At 46.3% G+C, this 20,896-nt stretch overlaps 1 protein-coding gene across 1 annotated transcript in view; it reads left to right on the top strand.

Annotated features, from left to right (window-relative positions):
- Positions 1 to 20,209, top strand: part of MPP1 (MAGUK p55 scaffold protein 1) — a 32,520-nt gene extending 12,311 nt beyond the window's left edge. Inside the window, exons 2-12 of the mRNA XM_070291926.1 lie at positions 3,061 to 3,204; positions 3,590 to 3,668; positions 4,574 to 4,659; positions 10,239 to 10,307; positions 11,903 to 12,099; positions 14,108 to 14,214; positions 14,976 to 15,056; positions 15,836 to 15,916; positions 17,016 to 17,218; positions 17,473 to 17,547; positions 19,551 to 20,209. Coding sequence (XP_070148027.1) covers positions 3,061 to 3,204; positions 3,590 to 3,668; positions 4,574 to 4,659; positions 10,239 to 10,307; positions 11,903 to 12,099; positions 14,108 to 14,214; positions 14,976 to 15,056; positions 15,836 to 15,916; positions 17,016 to 17,218; positions 17,473 to 17,547; positions 19,551 to 19,727 — 1,299 coding nt within the window. The 3' untranslated portion in view covers positions 19,728 to 20,209. The remainder of the gene's footprint in view (positions 1 to 3,060; positions 3,205 to 3,589; positions 3,669 to 4,573; positions 4,660 to 10,238; positions 10,308 to 11,902; positions 12,100 to 14,107; positions 14,215 to 14,975; positions 15,057 to 15,835; positions 15,917 to 17,015; positions 17,219 to 17,472; positions 17,548 to 19,550) is intronic.
- The last annotated feature ends 687 nt before the right edge of the window (positions 20,210 to 20,896 follow it).

The raw sequence follows: 20,896 nt of genomic DNA, 5'->3' as shown, positions 1-20,896 counted from the left end.
CTCCAACACCACACTTCAAAAGCATCAATTCTTTGCCACTCAGCATTATTCAGGGTCCAACTCTCACATCCATACATGACCACTGGAAAAAACAAAGCCTTGACTAGACAGACCTTTGTTGGCAAAGTAATGTCTCTGCTTTTCAATATGCTATCTAGGTTGGTCATAGCTTTCTTTCCAAGGAGTAAGCGTCTTTTAATTTCATGGCTGCAGTCACCATCTGCAGTGATTTTGGAGCCCCAAAAAATTAAGTCTGACACTGTTTCCACTGTTTCCCCATCTATTTCCCATAAAGTGATGGGACCAGATGCCATGATCTTCGTTTTTTGAATGTTGAGCTTTAAGCCAACTTTTTCACTCTCCTCTTTCACTTTCATCAAGAGGCTTTTTAGTTCCTCTTCACTTTCTGCCATAAGGGTGGTGTCATTTGCATATCTCAGGTTATTGATATTTCTCCCGGCAATCTTGATTCCAGCTTGTGTTTCTTCCAGTCCAGCGTTTCTCATGAGGTACTCTGCATATAAATTAAATAAACAGGGTGACAATATACAGCCTTGACGTACTCCTTTTCCTGTTTGGAACCCGTCTGTTGGTCCATGTCCAGTTCTAACAGTTGCTTCCTGACCTGCATATAGGTTTCTCAAGAGGCAGGTCAGGTGGTCTGGTATTCCCATCTCTCTCAGAATTTTCCACAGTTTATTGTGATCCACACAGTCAAAGGCTTTGGCATAGTCAATAAAGCAGAAATAGATGTTTTTCTGGAACTCTCTTGCTTTTTCCATGATCCAGCGGATGTTGGCAGTTTGGTCTCTGGTTCCTCTGCCTTTTCTAAAACCAGCTTGAACATCAGGAAGTTCACGGTTCACGTGTTGCTGAAGCCTGGCTTGGAGAATTTTGAGCATTACTTTACTAGCGTGTGAGATGAGTGCAATTGTGCAGTAGTTTGAGCATGCTTTGGTATTGCCTTTCTTTGGGACTGGAATGAAAACTGACCTTTTCCAGTCCTGTGGCCACTGCTGAGTTTTCCAAATTTGCTGGCATATTGAGTGCAGCACTTTCACAGTATCATCTTTTAGGATTTGAAGTAGCTCATCTGGAATTCCATCACCTCCACTAGCTTTGTTCGTAGTGATGCTTTCTAAGGCCCACTTGACTTCACATTCCAGGATGTCTGGCTCTAGGTGAGTGATCACACCATCATGATTATCTGAGTCGTGGAGATCTTTTTTGTACCTTTCTTCTGTGTATTCTTGCCACCTCTTCTTAATATCTTCTGCTTCTGTTAGGTCCAGACCATTTCTGTCCTTTATCAAGCCCATTTTTGCATGAAATTTTCCCTTGGTATCTCTAATTTCCTTGAAGAGATTTCTAGTCTTTCTCATTCTGTTGTTTTCCTCTATTTCTTTGCATTGATCACTGAAGAAGGCTTTCTTATCTCTTCTTGCTATTCTTTGGAATTTTGCATTCGGATGCTTATATATTTCCTTTTCTCCTTTGCTTTTCACTTCTCTTCTTTTCACAGCTATTTCTAAGGGCTCCCCAGACAGCCATTTTGCTTTTTTGTATATCTTTTCCATGGGGATGCTCTTGACTCCTGTCTCATGTACAGTGTCACAAACCTCTGTCCATAGTTCATCAGGCACTCTGTCTATCAGATCTAGTCCCTTAAATCTATTTCTCACTTCCACTGTATAATCATCAGGGATTTGATTTAGGTCATACCTGAATGGTCTAGTGGTTTTCCCCACTTTCTTCAATTTAAGTCTGAATTTGGCAATAAGGAGCTCATGATCTGAACCACAGTCAGCTCCCAGTCTAGTTTTTGTTGACTATAGAGCTTCTCCATCTTTGGCTGCAAAGAATATAATCAATCTGATTTTGGTGTTGACCATCTGGTGATGTCCATGTGTAGAGTCTTCTCTTGTGTTGTTGGAAGAGGGTGTTTGCTATGACCAGTGCGTTCTCTTGGCAAAACTCTATTAGCCTTTGTCCTGCTTCATTCCATATTCCAAGGCCAAATTTGCCTGTTACTCCAGGTGTTCCTTGACTTCCTACTTTTGCATTCCAGTCCCCTATAATGAAAAGGACATCTTTTTTGGGTGTTAGTTCTAAAAGGTCTTGTAGGTCTTCATAGAACTGTTCAACTTCAGCTTCTTCAGCATTACCGGTTGAGGCATAGACTTGGATTACTGTGATATTGAATGGTTTGCCTTGGAAATGAACAGAAATCATTCTGTCTTTTTTGAGATCGCATCCAAGTACTGCATTTTGGACTCTTTTGTTGACCATGATGGCTACTCCATTTCTTCTAAGGGATCCCTGCCCACAGTAGTAGATATAATGGTCATCCGAGTTAAATTCACCCATTCCAGCCCATTTTAGTTCGTTGATTCTTAGAATGTTGACTTTCACTCTTGTCATCTCCTGTTTGACCACTTCCAATTTGCCTTGATTCATGGACCTAATATTCCAGGTTCCTACGCCATATTGCTCTTTATAAGCATCAGACCTTGCTTCTGTCACCAGTCACATCCACAACTGGGTATTGTTTTTGCTTTGACTCCATCCCTTCATTCTTTCTGGAGTTATTTCTCCACTGATCTCCAGTAGCATATAGGGCACCTACTGAGCTGGGGCATTTCTCTTTCAGTATCCAGTATGAAAAGGCAAAATGATAGGATAAATAACATGGCCCATCAAATTGGATGCAGTCAGCTACCAGCCTAAGGGGATAAGCATTGGTTTATGTAGCTTGGGATTCCCTGGTGGCTCAGATGGTAAAGCGCCTGCCCGCAATGCAGGAGACCTGGGTTCGATCCCTATGTCAGGAAGATCCCCTGGAGAAGGAAATGGCCACCCAATCCAGTACTCTTGCTTAGAAAATTCCCTGGATGCAGGAGCCTTGTGGGCTACAGTCCAAGGGGTCGCAAAGAGTCAGACACGACTGAGCGACTTCACTTTCACTTTCTGTAGCTTTGGGGGTTGTAAACCTGCAGTGATATCCTAGGGGTCGCCTCAGCCACTTGCTTCATCCAATGCTCTGCTCTTTTGCCCCACTAGCCTGTGTCACCCCAGCTGAGTGCTGTGATGGAGGACATGTACACCAATGGGCCCGCTGCCCTGGGGAGCCCGGCCCAGACTCAGGGCCAGGAGGCCCGGAAGGTGCGGCTCATCCAGTTCGAGAAGGTCACCGAGGAGCCCATGGTAACCCTTGTTTTTTGCCACCATCACCCCCCAACCCCCACCCCATGCCTCCGCCTCAGAGCGGGCTTCCTGGTCCCTTCCAGTGGTTGACGCCCCAGGTGATGGAGACAGAAAGCCTTTCTCCCAAGAAATCACTTTCAGATGTCTTAAAGATCAGCTCAGCCTGGAGACGGAAACAGCAACCAACTCCAGTATTCCTGCCTGGAAATGTCCATGGACAAAGAGGAGCCTGGCGGGCTACAGTCCGTTGGGTTACAGGACTGAGCATGCACACAAGAGGGTGGAGGGTTGGTAGCAATAAACTGATAGAACTAAAACAAACAAAACAAGATCAGCTCAGAAATAGCTCACAGTCAAGCATGCTATGGCTTTGTCTGTCTTCCAGGGAATCACGCTGAAGCTGAACGAGAAGCAGTCATGTACGGTGGCCAGAATTCTCCATGGGGGCATGGTCCACAGACAAGGTATAGGTCCAGCCTTCTTCTATACTTTGTGACACGACTGTATTTCCTGTTAGGTAACATTTGAGCAATTACAATATGCAACCCCTTTCATTCGCCTCTGAATACATAGCAGTGAAGCAAAGGGACCATCTCTGCCTTCTGGGGCTACCAGTTAAACTGAGAAAATAGGGAATTCCCTGGCACATCAGTATTTAGGACTCAGTATTCTCACGGCCGTGGGCCCTAGTTCAGTCCCTGGTCAGGGAACTAAGATTCCGTTAGCTAAACAGCATGGCCAGAAAAAAAAAAAAAGAAAAAACCAACTAAGCAAATAGACATTAATACGTATTTCAGTAACTGCTGTATCTCCTTCATGGGAAGCAGCCATCAATTTGCAGATGCATCCTTTAGTAAAAACACTTTTCTTTGTATCTAGGGGAGTGCAGGTAAGATAACCACTCTTCACAGAGAATCACATAGATTCTAAACAGTGATTAACTTGACCACTTGGTAGTGTTTGGAGGTTTTAGCTTAACAGCAGAAAAACATCAAGCTTGCTGGTGACTTCAGAGTGCCAAGTTCTTCACTTTCTGGTTTCTTTGAGTGTGTATAGCTGTTATCAGAAGCCCCAGAGATCAGGGGCACTCTAGTTCCAGGACATTTTAAGGATCAGGTAACTTTTATTCTTCACTCGGAGTTCTGAAGTCAAGGCAGAAGACATAGTCAGCTTCCCGGTGCTGGTCCTCATAGGACCCAGAGGGCCATCAGTAGAATATTCCAGTCTCTTGTGGTCGAATACTTCCAACCCTGTGTGGTTTTTTTTACACAATCTATTGTATCACGTGCTACAAATCACAGTTTCTTTCCTGCAGTGTTTTGACTCCTATTGACAGCTCTTGTCTGAACCTGTGTTCTTTTGATGGTAGGCTCACTTCACGTTGGGGATGAGATCCTAGAAATCAACGGCACAAACGTGACTAATCACTCGGTAGATCAGCTGCAGAAGGCGATGGTGGGTATCCACTCTGCCCTTGTCTTGGTGAACTGTGGATCGGAATTGCTGTCCACGTACCGCATTTTTCTGTGGAAGTGTTTATACCTCATTGAAGGGCCTCTTATCACTCAAGAAATGACAACTCTCTGTTTTCATTTAGTAAACTTCTAAAACAAGGCAGATGACCCAGTGTGTCTAGAAAGAGCTCTGTACTGAGTGCCAGAAGTCCTCAGTCTTTAACGGCAGCCCTGAATCCCATTCTTCTTTACTCCAGCCCTGTGATTTGGAGCAAAATTCACTTCTCTAAGTTATCTGTAACACGAAGATGCTAGTAATCACTATTCTTCTGTTATAGATTTCTTACAGAGAGCAATTGGACTAATAGATGAAACGTCAAAAAGACAGAATGATCTCTGTTCATTTCCAAGACAAACCAGTCAATATCACAGTAATCCAAGTCTATGACCCAACCACTAAAGCTTAAGAAGCTGAAGTTGAATGGTTCTCTGAAAACCTAAAAGACATTCTAGAACTAAAACCCCCAAAGATGTCCTTTTCATTATAGGGGACTGGAATGCAAAAGTAGGAAGTCAGGAGACACCTAGAGTAACAGGCAAATTTGGCCTTGGAGTACAGAATGAAGCAGGGCAAAGGCTAACAGAACTTTGCCGAGAGAATGCACTGGTCATAGCAAACACCCTCCAACACAGGAGAAGACTCTACATATGGACATCACCAGATGGTCAATACCAAAATCAGATTGATTATATTCTTTGTAGCCAGAGATGGAGAAGCTCTATACAGTCAGCAAAAGCTAGACTGGGAGCTGACTGTGGCTCAAATCATGAACTCCTTATTGCCAAATTCAAACTTAAATTGGAGAAAGTAGGGGAAAACACTAGACCATTTAGGTATGACCTAAATGAAATCCCTTACAATTATATAGTGGAAGTGACAAATAGATTCAAGGGATTAGATCTGATAGACAGAGTGCCTGATGAACTATGGACAGAGGTTCATGACATTGTACAGGAGGCAGTGATCAAGACCATCCCCAAGAAAAAGAAATGCAGAAAAGCAAGATGTTGTCTGAGGAGGCCTTACAAATAGCTGAGAAAAGAAGAGAGGCAAAAGGCAAAGGTGAAAAGGAAAGATATACCACCTAAATGCAGAGTTCCAAAGAATAGAAAGAAGAGATAAGAAAGCCATCCTCAGTGATCAATGCAAAGAAATAGAGGAAAATAATAGAATGGGAAAGACTAGAGATCTGTTCAAGAAACTTAGAGATACCAAGGGAACATTTCATGCAAAGATGGGCACAATAAAGGACAGGAATGGTGTGGACCTAACAGAAGCAGAAGATGTTAAGAAGAGCTGGCAAGAATACACAGAAGAGCTATACCAAAAAGATCTTCTGACACAGATAATCATGATGATGTGATCACTCACCTAAAGCCAGCCATCCTGGAATGCAAAGCCAAGAGGGCCTTAGGAAGCATCACTACGAACAAAGCTACTGGAGGTGATGGAATTCCAGTTGAGCTATTTAAAATCCTGAAAGATGATGCTGTGAAAGTGCTGCACCCAATATGCCAGCAAATTTGGCAAACTCAACAGTGGCCACAGGACTGGAAAAGGTCAGTTTTCATTCCAATCCCAAAGGGCAATGCCAAAGAATGCTCAAACTACTGCACAATTGCACTCATCTCACACACTAGCAAAGTAATGCTCAAAATTCTCCAAGCCAGGCTTCAGCAGTACCTGATCCGTGAACTTCCAAATGTTCAAGCTGGTTTTAGAAGAGGCAGAGGAGCCAGAGATCACATTGCCAACATCTGTTGGATCATAGAAAAAGCAAGAGAGGTCTAGAAAAACATCTACTGCTGTCAAAGCCTTTGACTGTGTAGATCACCACAAACTGGAAAATTCTTTAAGAGATGGGAATATCAGACCACCTGACCACGCCTCCTGAGAAATCTGAATGCAGGTCAAGAAGCAACAGTTAGAACTGGACATGGAACAACAGAGTGGTTCCAAATTGGGGAAGAATTTCGTCAAGGCTGTATATTGTCACCCTGCTTATTTAATTTACATGCATAGTACATCATGAGAAATGCCAGGCTGGATAAACACAAGCTGGAATCAAGATTGCCAGGAGAAATATCAATAACTTCAGACATGCAGATGCCACCACCCTTACGGCAGAAAGTGAAGAGGAAGTATAGAGCCTCTTGATGAAAGTGAAACAGGAGAGTGAAAAACCTGGCTTAAAACTCAACGTTCAAAAAACTAAGAGCAAGGCATCCGGTCCCATAACTTCATGCCAAATACATGGGGAAACAATGGAAACAGTGACAGACTTTGTTTTGGGGGGCTCCAAAATCACTGCAGATGGTGACTGCAGCCATGAAATTCAAAGACATTTGCTCCTTGGAAGAAAAGCTATCACCAACCTAGACAGCATATTAAAAACAGAGACATCACTTTGCCATCAAAGGTCCATCTAGTCAAGGCTATGGTTTTTCCAGTAGTCATGTATGGATGTGAGAGTTGGACCATAAAGAAAGCTGAGCACCAAAGAATTTATGCTTTTGAACTGTGGTGTTGGAGAAGACTCTTGAGAGTCCCTTGGACTGCAAGGAGATCCAGCCAGTCCATCCTATACGAAATCAGTTCTGAATATTCATTGAAACTCCAATACTTGGGCCATCTGATGTGAAGAACTGACTCATTTGAAAAACCCTGATTCTGGGAAAGATTGAAGGCAGGAGGAGAACGGGACTACAGAGGAAGGGATGGTTAGATAGCATCATCGACTTGATGGACATGAGTTTGAGCATGCTCTGGGAGTTGGCGATGGACAGAGAAGCCTGTCCTGCTGAACTCCATGGGGTCACAAAGATTCGGACATGACTGAGCGACTGAACTGAACTGAGATGAGACATTGAATGTGCCCTCTAGATTCAGTTGTGCTGGGTGTTTGCTTCTCCAGATTCTTCACCATGGTTCTTCAGCCTTGCACACAATGGAGACTATTCCTGTAAGCAAAGCAGGAAAATCACATGGAGTAGTTGGGTGTCATTGGCCATGGCTAGTAGGAAGCACCCCTCAGGCACTTATCATGGGAATGAAGCAGAGAATAGAAACTTGAAAACAAGTGTGGTTTGAACCAGAAATGAAAAAAACTGAACATTGCCAGAATTACATGTTAACATTCCTTTTAAATTTCTGCCAATCTGACAGGTGCAAAGTACTTCATGGTTGCTTTATTTTTCTAATTTTATTCCCAGAGCCAAAAGTTGAGCACTTTTTAAGAGCTCATTGGCTATATGCTTTTCCTTCTTGTATCTTTTTGCCCTGTTGTCTATCGGGTTGGTTATCTATTTATAACAGAGTTTCAGTGAGCCTGATTGTTAGTTGCTCAGTCATGTCCAACTCTTTGTAATCCCATGCAATGTAACCCACCAGGCTCCTCCGTCCATGGACTTCTCCAGGCAAGAACACTGGAGTGGGTTGCCATTTCCTTCTCCAGGGGATCTTCCTAACCCAAGGACCGAACCCGGGTCTCCAGCATTGCAGGCAGACTCTTTACCGTCTGAGCCACCAGGGAAGCCCATATAATAAAGTTTAGAAGCACTTGAAATATTGGTTATTAACTGTCTGCCTATTATATGCACAATAATATGTTTCCAGGAAGTAAGTCAGTGTTAGTCACTCAGTCGTGCCTGATTCTTTGCGACCCCATGGACTGCAGCCCACCAGGCTCCTCTGTCCGTGAGATTTTCCAGGCAAGGATACTGGAATGGGTTGCCATGTCCTTCTCCAGGGGATCTTCCCAACCCAGGGATGGAGCCCAGGTCTCCTGCACTGCAGGCAGATTCTTTATCGACTGAGCTGCGAGGGAAGCCCATTATGTTTCCAAGTGTATTGTATAAGGTATCTTTTGCCACATGACACAAATTAACTTTTACATAGTTGATTATATTTATACAAATCAAAAAGAAGTATAAATTTTGAATATTCATATATTTGAAACAGTTGTTCCAAGACTAAGGGATACAGCCTTGCTGTGGGCTCAGAAAAAAACCTGTGCATCACATTCTGTTGAGAAGAAATGATTAAGGCCAAGTGCAGAGGATCGTGTTCTGTGCAGGGTACACTGAGGATATGAGTCAGCTACTCGTGCTGGTGAGCATGAAACACTCCAGCCAGGGTCCTGGCAGGAGATAGGTGACCCACTCCAAAAGGTGGATAAGATGCTGAATGAAGGGGTTGTTTACAGAGGGTAAGGCCTAAAGATAGAGGGGAACAAAAATCCCTGATGGCTGGGAAAGATTGAAGGCATGGGGAGAAGGGGACAACAGAGGATGAGATGATTGGATGGCATCCCCGACTCAATGGACCTGAGTTTGAGTAAACTCAGGACAGGGTTATGGACAGGGAAGCCTGGCATGGTGCAGTCCATGGGGTCACAAAGAGTCACACACGACTGGGCAACTCAATAACAACAACAATTACTACTGCATGGGTCTGGGGCACATGCTTTGGGTATTTGCATCAGGATCCAGGTCACGTCCACACACTGCAGTTGACGGATACATCTTTTAAGACTCTTTGAATCCTTCTGTTTTCTGATCTGATCTTTGTGGAAGAAACTTGGTTGTTGGTCCTATAGAGTTTCTCCTAGTGAGAGTGGAATGTCTATAGAAAAGTAAGTTGAGGATAGCTCTGAAAGTGTTCTTACCATTTGATTCCACATTTCTCTCATGGGGTTCTAGTCTGTAGAAACCAAATGCAAATATATAAGGACATATGTTGAAGGGGGTCTCTGGCAGCAGGTTGTAAGAAAGAAAGAAAGTGAAGTTGCTCAGTTGTGTCCGACTCTTTGCGAGCCCCTGGACTGTAGCCCACCTGGCTCCTCCATCCATGGAATTTTCTAGGCAAGAGTACTGGAATGGGTGGCCATTGCCTTCTCCAGGGGATCTTCCTGACCCAGGGATCGAACCTGGGTCTCCCACATTGCGGGCAGGCGCTTTACTGTCTGAGCCACCAGGGAAGCGCAGGTCGTAGAAGAAAAAACAAAAACTGGTGACAATGGACACGCCTACTAATGGGGATGGTGGCTGAGGCCACCATCACACAAGGGATGTAACTGAGCCATCAGAGAGAGTGAATAAAGTCTTCATATATTGACCTGGAAGCAAGTTGTTGAGTCATGCTTATAGTATAATCCCATTTTGTTAAAAACAACAAAAATGCATAAATATGAATACGTGTATAAATATCTGTACATGTTTGTATTGTATAGAAAAGTGTGGACATATGTGTTCATTGTAGGGGTTCATTTTAAGTACTTCTGGGGATCTTTTGGGGTCACCAGTGAAGAGGAGGGACAATCATTAGCCTTTGGTTCATGTTGTTATGCTGGTTTATGGGACGAAGAAAGTGTTCTGCTACGTTTCAAAGTGCAATGATGGCTATTGGGGGGAAAAAAAGAAACCTCGTGGGCCTTTGGGAGGTGCCCATGACTTCATGAGACCCCCAGTCAGCCAAGTTCATTTTACTTAACAGTTATTTCATGTTTCTTGTTTTAATAGAAAGAAACCAAAGGAATGATCTCATTGAAAGTAATTCCCAACCAGCAAAATCGGCTTCCAGCACTGCAAGTAGGTGGCAGCATTTTCTCTGTTGCGATGACTGCAGGATTCAGACCCACGGTGTTCTCAGAATTTGATTGAATGATGTGATTCTAATCAGTGGAGTTGCCTAGTACTCTCTGAGCCAAATTGACACAAATTGACTGGCAGGCCTTTGCTGCGTATCCTGCATGTGAGAGCAAAGGCCCATCTCCTGATTCTGCAACCCCCCTTCACACACAGCGCATCATGGCTTAGGAGGGAAATCGCTTGGGCAGGGCCCTGGCAGATGAACTTTGACAAAAATCACTGAAGTTTCTGTTCCAGGTTACTTAATGTGTGATGGTATAATTTTCTTGTCAAGTAAACTTTTTAAGATTGAAGTTTTGGTATACATGAGCACATAGACAACAAAGTACACAAATCCTAAGTATAAAACCAGATGAATTTTCACAAACTTAACACACCCATGTGACCAGCACCCTAAGAGTCCCCATCCCCATTTCCAGTCCGCCAACCCTGACTTCTGACTCCAGAGATGAGTTTTGCCCCTTTTGGGAATTTGTGTAAATTGACTCACACAGTACGAATTCTTCAGTGTCTCGTTTTGTTCACTGGGTGTGAAGTCTGTGCTATAGCAACTGATGATTCCGTCTCTTTTTTTGTCTGAATTATTTTTATTTTTTAAAAATTTTAATTGAAGGCTAATTACTTTACAATATTGTGGCGATTTTTGCCATACATTTGCATGCATCAGCCATGGGCGTGCATGTGAGTCCTTCTTATTCACTTCTCATGAACATGCTCTTGAGGGCCTTCTGCAATTCCAGCTTTTTGGTTCTTCCAAACAAAAACCAAAAAACAGTGCTGCCATGAACTTCATTGTATCTGAGTTTCAGTGCATTTCTGACGAGTTGTGGAGCACGTTCAACTGTAGTGATGTTGCCCAACTGTTTTCCAAGGTAGCTGTACCATTTTCCGTTCCCAGCTTCCAGTTCCAGCTCCACCGCATCCTCGCTGAGAATTCTCTGGCATTTTCCCCCTTCCTTTTGGCCATTGTGTTGGTGGTGGTAAAATTTGCTCTCTGCTTGGAAGTGGCGTCTTCTCTTGTTTTTTAGTCGGCCTGAATTTCATAAATCTTCAGAGAACAGTGTCGCCTCTCTTGATCCTTTCAAGTCTATTTTTCTGTTTCATTGCTTTCTGCTCCTTCCTGCTTTCTTTATTTCTTTGGGTTGGATTTACACCCCGATCTTCCTATCCGAGATAGCTGGTATTAAGTTTTGACCTAATAGCTTCTTCCAGTCTTTTTTTGCTTCCATGTATAAATAAATACTAAATTTCAAGCATCGTAGGTGTTTTTATTTGATAATTTGATAATCAAACACATTTTATTTGCTTGATTTGTTTTGATTTGCTTTGATTTGAAATGATCATCTCATTTTATGTGATATCAGCAGCAAGACTTGGGGCATGTTCATAAAGTAGCTGCTTTGTACTCCAGGACGGACAGCTGAGTCCCAGTAACCACACACCATCTTTGCCTCCCTGCTGTCTACGCAGTGCAGACCCTGCTTATTTACAGCCAAACTTTCCACTAATGCAGCATCCCTCGCCTGCTTTTTCAGATGTTCATGCGCGCGCAGTTCGACTATGATCCCAGAAAGGACAACCTAATCCCTTGCAAGGAGGCGGGACTGAAATTCATCACGGGGGACATCATCCAGATCATCAACAAGGATGACAGCAACTGGTGGCAGGGCCGGGTGGAAGGCTCATCCCAGGAGTCAGCGGGCCTGATCCCCTCCCCTGAGCTGCAGGAATGGTGAGCCACTGATGGACGAGGACCCATGCCCACCACAGAGAACTGCCCAGCTTCCACAATCTGTCATGCCGTGTATCCTTTCTGTTGCTCAATGGAGCCAACCTCCCAGTTTTCCTAGTACAATGGGCGGGGGGCAGGGGCAATGATGCCCTTATGAGCTTGACTGGCTGTTTTATGGCTAAAGGAGCCTGATTAGTTCTCCCTGCATCCACGGATCTCTGTGGCCACAGATGCTTTCCCTCAGCTTACAAAGCAGGCCGTGGCACTGGGACTCAATCCCGCCTCCCCCAGCGCCCTTCTGAGCCATGATCTTCTGAGTCCTGCAGAAAAAATGAAAGTGAAGTCACTCAGTCGTGTCTGACTCTTTGTGACCCCATGGACTGTAGCCCACCAGGTTCCTCTGTCCAGGGGATTCTCCAGGCAAGAGGACTGGAGTGGGTGTCCATTGTCTTCTCCAGAGGATCTTTCTGACCCAGAGATCGAACCTGGGTCTCCCACATTGTAGGCAGACTCTGAGCACTGCTGAGAACAGTCAAATTTTAAGGATGTGTCCATTATGCACATTTGTGGTACATAGGAAAGGTTATCCCTGTGCCCAAGTTGGATTGCCATCCCTATCAAAACACCCGTAACATTTTTCACCAATGTAGAACAACCCTGAAACTTATTTGGAACCACACACACACAAAAAAAAAAACAAACCCTGAGTTTCCAATGCAGTCTTAAGAAAAAAGAACAAAGCTGGAGTTAGCACATTTCTTGACTTCAGAATATACTACAAAGCTACAGTTGTCAAAAGAGCATAGTCCTACATCACTATATTTAAAATGGGTAACCAACAAGGGCCTACTGTATAGCACATTGAACTCTGCTCGATGTCATGTGGCAGCCTGGATGGGAGGGGAGTTTGGGGGAGAATGGATACACGTATACGGATGGCTGAGTCCCTTTGCTGTTCACCTGAAACTATCACAATATTGTTAATTGGCTATACCCCGATACAAAATAAAAAGTTTAAAAAATAGCATAGTAGTGGCACAAGAACAGACACACAGACCAATGGAATGGAACAGAGAGCCCAGAAATAAACACATGTACTTAACATCAATTAACTTATGACAGAGGAGGTAAGAATATGCAAAGGAGGAAAGACAGTATCTTCAATAAGTGGTGCTAGGAAAACTGGACAACTACATTTACTTTACAAAATTAAATTAGAATATTTTTTCACACCATTTACAAAAAGAAAAGGGATTAAAGACTGAAGTGTTAGACTAGAAAGTATAAAACCCCAAGAAAAACTGACTGCAGCATGTGGCTTGCAGCATCTTAGTTGCTCAACCATGCATTGAACCCACACTCTTGACAGTGAAAATGCAGACCTCTAAGCACTGCACTGCCAGGGGATTCGCTATATTCCATTTAAAGTTATAAAATAACGGCCGTATGTCCCTATACTATATAATACATCCTTGTAGCTTATTTATTTTATGCATAGCAGTTTTTGTATTGATAGCTCTTAATCCTCTACGCCTATATTGCCCCTCCCTCTTCTTTTTCCTCAGTGGTAACCACAAGTTTTTCCTCCATATCTGTGAGTCTGTTTGTTTTGTCTTATTCATTCATTCGTTTTATATTTTAGATTTCACGTACAAGTGATAACTTAAAGTTTTGTTTTTCCCTGAGTTTTCACTAAGCCTAATACTCTCTAGGCCCATCCATGTTATTGTAATTGGCAGAGTTTCATTCTTTTTATTAATGGCTGAGTAATATTCCTCTGTGTGTGTATGCTCATATGTGCATATGTGCATGTTACATCTCCATCCGTTCATCTGTTGGCGGACATATAGGTTGTTTCCATGTCTTGGCTATTGTAAATAATGCCTTGAGAGAAAGGGCCGGAGGCAGATGGTTCTAGGGGTTTCATGTAGAGGGACCGCACAGGCAAGTGACCCAGGGCTTTTGCACCAAGAAGCCACCGATGTCCTCTGTTGTATCTTCCCTCCAGGCGAGTGGCGAGTGGGGCCCACTCTGCTCCAAGTGAGGCCCCTAGCTGCAGCCCCTTTGGGAAAAAGAAGAAGTACAAAGACAAGTACCTGGCGAAGCACAGCGCAAGTACGCTCCCCGACTCGCCGCTGCTCCTGGTCTCCTATGACCACATCCCTCTGCCTGGCTCCACACAGTCAGGGCATGTGGGAGGAAGGCTGCTCATCACACTTTGCCCCTAGGGATCCACCCTGACCGCCTTCCAGACCTTTCTCAATACATCAGCCGACATCAGTATGACCCAGTGCAGGGTTCGAGCCACCTCAGACAGCGGCCTGTTTTCCTGAACTAACTCTGACTGTGTTCTTTACCTGCTGTGGGCACAAGCAGATTGTAGATAAGAAAGGAAGAATCATCCATGTCTGCTACTGTCTGTTAAATGCCTCCTTCCTGCGGGGAGCATGTTCGAGAAATACAGGAGCAAATCGCAGGACCTGAAAGCACCTACCAAGTCAGGAGTCTCCATGGAGCCACAGAGGGCAGTTGTGTGACATGGGAGGCAGCAGGATCAGAGTCAGGATGACACTCACGTCCCCTGAGACAAAGGCCAGTACAGGCGGTACTGGGGAGATGACGGTGGTAGGGCAGATAGCTGGGGCCAAAAGCTTACAGAAAATCTGAGTGCAAAGAACTGACCAACAGCTGTGTTGAGTTTCAGTGGCAGGGGGTTGGGAAAACCAAGACATAGACCCCAAGGAGGGGCACCCACCATCAAGGGTCAGTCTCACCCGCAGTTGTCCCCACCAGTGTTCGAGCCTGTCTGGCTGATCTCAGTCTGCCCTGTTTGCCCAGCTCTGGGATGACCTTGGTTTGCTTTTCTTTGTCCCTAGTTTTTGACCAGTTGGATGTTGTTTCCTACGAGGAAGTGGTTCGGCTGCCCGCGTTCAAGAGGAAGACCCTGGTTCTCATTGGTATCTTCTTGTTGCTTTGCTACTGGACACGACATTTCTGTTTGTGTTCCCCTGCCTGCAGGATGTACCCTACTTCCATTGCCTCCCTGCCTGGAGCATGTAACCTACCTCCATGCCTTCTCCCTACTCTCTTCCTCCAAAAAAAGTAGGGGGCAGTGAGGAAGAAAAGGAAGCAAGAAGTTGGGTGTCTTGGGCCTCCATATGGAGCAGATTTAAGAGTTTACTGTGTCCTTACCAGGACTCACCTTGGTTCATGTTGCTAGAGAGGGTAAACCTGATACAGTTTTCAGCAACTAATTCTTTTAGGTGATTTATCTGTCTGGCCAGCAGTAGGGATGCTCTAGGCCTATGCTTGCATTCTCCAGAAAAGGATTCAGGGCTCTTTGAAGTGGAGCAAGTTCTCCCTGTCTCTAGAAGGAAAAGGTTAGTTGGTTAGAGGATCTGTTTAAACTTGCAGGAAAAGTCTGTTCCATTCATTTGGGGGGAGTCTAGGAAGGCAAATAGCCTTCAGAAAGAAACCGAAAATGCCCTGTGGTAGCCAGCTCCTATATACAAATATGACAGCTGTGTTCTGAATTGTCATCAGGACACCAGGCCCTGAAACCCTTGATCCTCCTGACCCCAGCCCTTCAGAAGCCCATGCACATTGCTTTGACCTGTCACTGATCGTGGGCTCTGAGAGTTGAAAACCCACGTGTTAGTCCTCTTTCTAGCCCTGTCTTTGTCTCTGGGGAAAGAAATGGAAGCATTGATCTGCATGCCTGTCTCTGTCCATGCAGGAGCCAGTGGGGTGGGCCGCAGCCACATCAAGAGTGCCCTGCTCAGCCAGAACCCGGACAAGTTTGCATACCCTGCCCCTTGTGAGTAGCTCAGGGGCCTGAGGGCCATGGTTCCAGAGTGGTCTGTCATTTTGTGTTTTGTTTTTTTTTTTTTTCCTTCTTAGCCATGCCACGTAGCTGGGGATATCCCAATCTCCCCGGCCAGGGACTGAACCCATGCTTTGGCAGCAAAGACATAGAGCCCTAACCACTAGACGGCCAGGGAAGTCCCTTCTTTGTGATTTTTTTCCCCCAAACATTTGATGATCAAAAGAAAAGATCATTTGGAAAGGTACAAATTTGCCCCTAGAGTTGCTGCAACTAACAAAGTAGTCATGCTGTTGGTCTGCATAAGGGACATAGTGGCACTTAGGGTCATTCAATAACTTAAAATGCAAACTGAGTTCACAAGAGTGGGTGAAAGTAAGAAGAAATTGGGTCAAAGAAAGACTTTCAGTGCGCTTCCCAGAAATCCAGACTATATATAGCCTGCAGATCGGTTTTATTTTTTAAATTTTTTCACAACACTGCATGGAACGTGGGATCTTAGTTCCCTGACTAGGGTTCAAGCTTGTGCCCCAGCCTGCATTGGAGGGTGGAGTCTTAACCACTGGACTGCCTGTGAAGTCTCTGCAGATCTGCTCTACAAAGATTTCCAGCTTCTGTGTCCCTGGGGTTGGTGTTGGAGAGAGAGGCAACTTTATGACTGCAGGAGGGTGGGCGCTCACTCTGGAGCATTTAAACGTGTTCCTGGCCCACTTCATTTTCTTGAGTCAGGCCCTAAGGATCCTAATAAGAAAGTGAAGTCACTCAGTCATATCTGACTTGGCGACCCCCATGGACTGTAGCCCACCCGGCTTCTCCAGCCATGGAATTTTCTCAGCAAGAGTACTGGGGTGGGTGGCCCTTGCCTTCTCCAGGGGATCTTCCAGACCCAGGGATCAAACCCAGGTCTCCCATTTTGCGGGCAGATGCTGTACCGTCTGAGACACCAGGGAAGCCCTTAGAAGATTCCCTGAATCAGAAGCCCCTGCACTAAAGGCAGCTGGGGTGGCAGTGGCGACACCAGGGTCTGTGCCCCCGGGAGCCACGGAGGGGGGCCCCCGAGTGGCTCGGATTGATCGGGGTTCTCGGGGTGCAGATACGACACGGCCAGCCAGGAAGAGCGAAGAAGATGGCAAGGAATATCACTTCATCTCCACGGAGGAGATGACGCGGAGCATCTCCGCCAATGAGTTCTTGGAGTTTGGCAGCTACCAGGGCAACATGTTTGGCACCAAGTTCGAGACCGTGCACCAGATTCACAAGCAGGGCAAGGTTGCCATCCTGGACATCGAGCCTCAGGTGGGTCGGTGGGGGAGGCCGGAGCAGATAAGAGCATGGTGCTGAAGAGCACAGCTCAGGGGGACCTGCAGGATGTGCACCCCGGCTTCACAGGCTGTCACTGGGGTCACCAGGAGGAAGAGCTGGACCAGCCATGCCAGAGACAGTCCTGGCCTTGGCAAGGCCCTAAGATGCTGATTGCCAGGGGTCTGCTGTGACCGCTGACTCTTTTTCCCCTCTCTTCTCCCTCCCTCCACTCCGTTTTTTTTCCCCAGACCCTGAAGATCGTTCGGACAGCAGAACTTTCACCTTTCATTGTGTTCATTGCACCCACTGACCAAGGCATTCAGGTGGGAATGTAGGGTCTGTGCAGGGGGGTGGGAGACCCGACATATGGTTGGCAGGGTGCTGGCAGAGCTTAACGTCTTAGCTGCTGTTGTCTTCCTGCCCTTGAGGCCAAGAAGACAGAGCACTTGCGTCCAGTCTGTTCAGTTCAGTTGCTCAGTCGTGTCTGACCCTTTGCGACCCCATGGACCACAGCACGCCAAGCCTCCCTGTCCATCACCAACTCCCAGAGTCTACCCAAACTCCTGTCCATCAAGTTGGTGATGCCATCTAACCATCTCATCCTCTGTTGTCCCCTTCTCCTCCCACCTTCAGTCTTTCCCAGCATCAGAGTCTTTTCTAGTGAGTCAGCTCTTCGCATCCGGTGGCGAAAGTATTGGAGTTTCTGTTCAATGGGGAGTTGTTAACCCACTAGCCAGGCCGTTGTTCCAGAAGCACAGAGATGGATGGTGGGCTTAAGAGGGGCAAATGTGGGGGACAGGGACCCTGGACATATGTGGCCCTAGGCCCACAGGGGTCATGCTGTGGGGAGGGGGGACCATGTAGGGAAGCCTCCTGGGTCCCTAGAGCCAACGAGCTCCAAACCCCGCTGCAGATTGCTTTTCACTGAACGCATCTGTGGAGACCTTCCTGGGCCTTTCTCAGGAGCTGTGGTCTCCCATCATGTGGATTTAGCTGAATTATTTAGTTCCCTAGGTATTCCCTAGCGGTTCAGATGGTAAAGCGTCTGCCCACAATAAGGGAGACCCGGGTTCAATTGCTGGGTCAGGAAGATCCCCTGGTGAAGGCAATGGCCACACACTCCAGTACTCTTGCCTAGAAACTTCCATGGATGGAGGAGCCTGGTGGGCTACAGTCCACGGGGTCACAAAGAGTCGGATATGAGTGAGTGACTTCACTGTAGTTCCCTCACTGCCTTCTTGACGGCTGTTTAGGTTTAAAACTTTTAATAGCATCAATATGACAATCCATGATTCTGTGCGTGTGCCTCCCATGTACAAATCTGTCTGTGGGAGATTGCAGGCAGCGTCATGTTGGGAATTTTGGATGTGGCGGGGGAGTTGCCCCCCTGTTTCAGGAGCATGTCCTGCACTTTCATCTTTGGAGTCTGCTGAATGGGGAAGTGGAATCTCATTGAACTTGGGTGTTTGACTGGAAGTGGTAAAGCATCTTGTCTAGACTCCCAAGGGCCAGGTCTGTCTGTTTTTCTCTGAACTACCTGGTCAGCTCCTGAGCTTATTTTTGTTCAGTCATTGGCCTTATTAATTTCTGGGAACTCTGTGTGAGGGTCATTAGCCCTTAATAGTATCAGTTGCACCCCCCCCCCCAATTTGGCCTTTTAGTGTTTATTGGGCCTCCCTGTTGGCTCAGCTGGTAAAGAATCTGCCCACAATGCAGGAAACCTGGGTTCGATCCCTGGGTTGGGAAGATCCCCTGGAGAAGGGAAAGGCTACCCACTCCAGTATTCTGGCCTGGAGAATTCCATGGACTACAGTCCATGGGGTCACCAAGAGTCCGACATGACTGAGCAACTTGCACTTTGCCTTTCACTTTCATGTTTATTGCTACTGAGACGTCTTCAGGGAGCACTTCTGCATACCCCAGCCCATTAACATTCTCAGGCAAGGGCTTCAGGGTTTTAGGTTTTTTTTTTTTTTTTCAGTGAATGAAAGTCACTCAGTCGTGTCCAGCTCTTTGCAATCCCGTGGACTGTAGCTCACCAGGCTCCTCTGTCCATGGGATTTCCCAGGCAAGAATACTGGAGTGGGTTGTCATTTCCTTCTCCAGGGAATCTTCCTGATCCAAGGATTGAACCAGGGTCTCCTGCATTGCAGGCAGATTCTTTACCATCTAGCCACCAGGGAAGCCCTTAGGCTTTTCAGCACGTGATTCAAAGTTGGGTGGCGGGCACGGCGATCAAGGCCTCCACTTGAACCACCCTGAACCTCCCAGGCAGGGCACACGCAGCCTGCTCCATCCATGGGCCTCTCCCTTCTCTCCTCCACAGACGGACGCCCTGCAGCAGCTGCAGAAGGACTCGGAGGCCATCCGCATCCATTATGCGCACTACTTTGACCTCTCGCTGGTCAATAACAGCGTTGAAGAAACCCTGAAGACATTGCAAGAAGCATTTGACCAGGCGTGCCGTTCCCCACAGTGGGTGCCTGTCTCCTGGGTTTACTAAGCTTTGCACCATAGTGGGGAGTGACTGGGGGCCCCTGTTCAGCCTTTGGAAGTCCACCCCGCCTTGCTGTTTTAAGACCACAGGCTCGCTAGCTTTGTGTCAGCTTCTAGCTCTCTACAACTCTCCTCCTCATGAGGCTGGTGGGTGTCTTGTCTTCCTCACATTTCTGAAGGGCTGGGCTGATTTCCTGACAGAGCAGGATTTTCAAAGTATCCCTGCACACTGAGGGCCAGAAGCACTCGGCCAAGGCAGCTGCTGATCACAGCTAGTGCCCACAGGGAAGAAAAGCAATGGACCCCCTGGCCCCCCTGAAGCCTGCACCCCATTTACCTTTGGTCACACCAGGCATTTCATGTGTCTTTAAAGACAGCATTTGTCACTGCGACTTTCTACCCTGCCAAATCAAACAGCTGTGCAATAGGATGGGTCTGCTCTAGGGAAACCCTCAAAAGCAATAAAAGTATTGCTGTGTTAAAATGCCAGTGAGCTTGTGCCTTTTAACTTTCTGGTTCCCAGCTGCGCCCCAAGCCCCTGGGGTGTGGAGATGCCACTCCCGTGTTCTGAAGTCTCTCTCAAGCTTGCGACGACCTTAAGCCTAGAGGTCAGGCTCAACTGGATTTCTGGGCACAGGTGGCGGTGTCTACGTGCACATGAACACGTGTGTGGTATAGAAAGACACACTGGGAGCCAAAGTGTAAAGGGACTGACTCTACATCTGCGTTGTTTCCACTTGCTTTGGACTTGATTTTGATACACCTACCAGATGTTTTTTTTTTTTTTTCCTCTTGAAAGCTACTCCCTTTTAGCTTTCTCCTGCATTCTGGACACCCAGACCAACTGCCCGGGTGAAAGTAACATCCCCAGAATAAACTCCTCCATTGGCTCTCAGGAACCCAGGTGCAGCTGTATCCTTAAGACTTACATGAGGCTGGTGTCCATGTACAGGAACCTGAGTGTCTTACCCTGGATGGAAACCCACCATGAGCGCTTCCTGGAGGCATTATGTCCTGGCATGCCTAGGGCAGGGGAAAGCCAGCCTTGGGCTGGCGTGTCCAGGTGGCTCTCAAGGGTCCGGGGCAGTGGAGGCCACCAGAAACCATCACTGGGAACGTGGCCCTGACCCTTGCTGCATTGGCACGCCCCTCCCCACCACTCCACATACTGTTTTT

The sequence above is a fragment of the Ovis canadensis genome, chromosome X (assembly GCF_042477335.2).
Source record: "Ovis canadensis isolate MfBH-ARS-UI-01 breed Bighorn chromosome X, ARS-UI_OviCan_v2, whole genome shotgun sequence".
Taxonomy (NCBI): Eukaryota; Metazoa; Chordata; class Mammalia; order Artiodactyla; family Bovidae; genus Ovis; species Ovis canadensis.
This window is presented reverse-complemented; position numbering and strand designations above follow the sequence as displayed.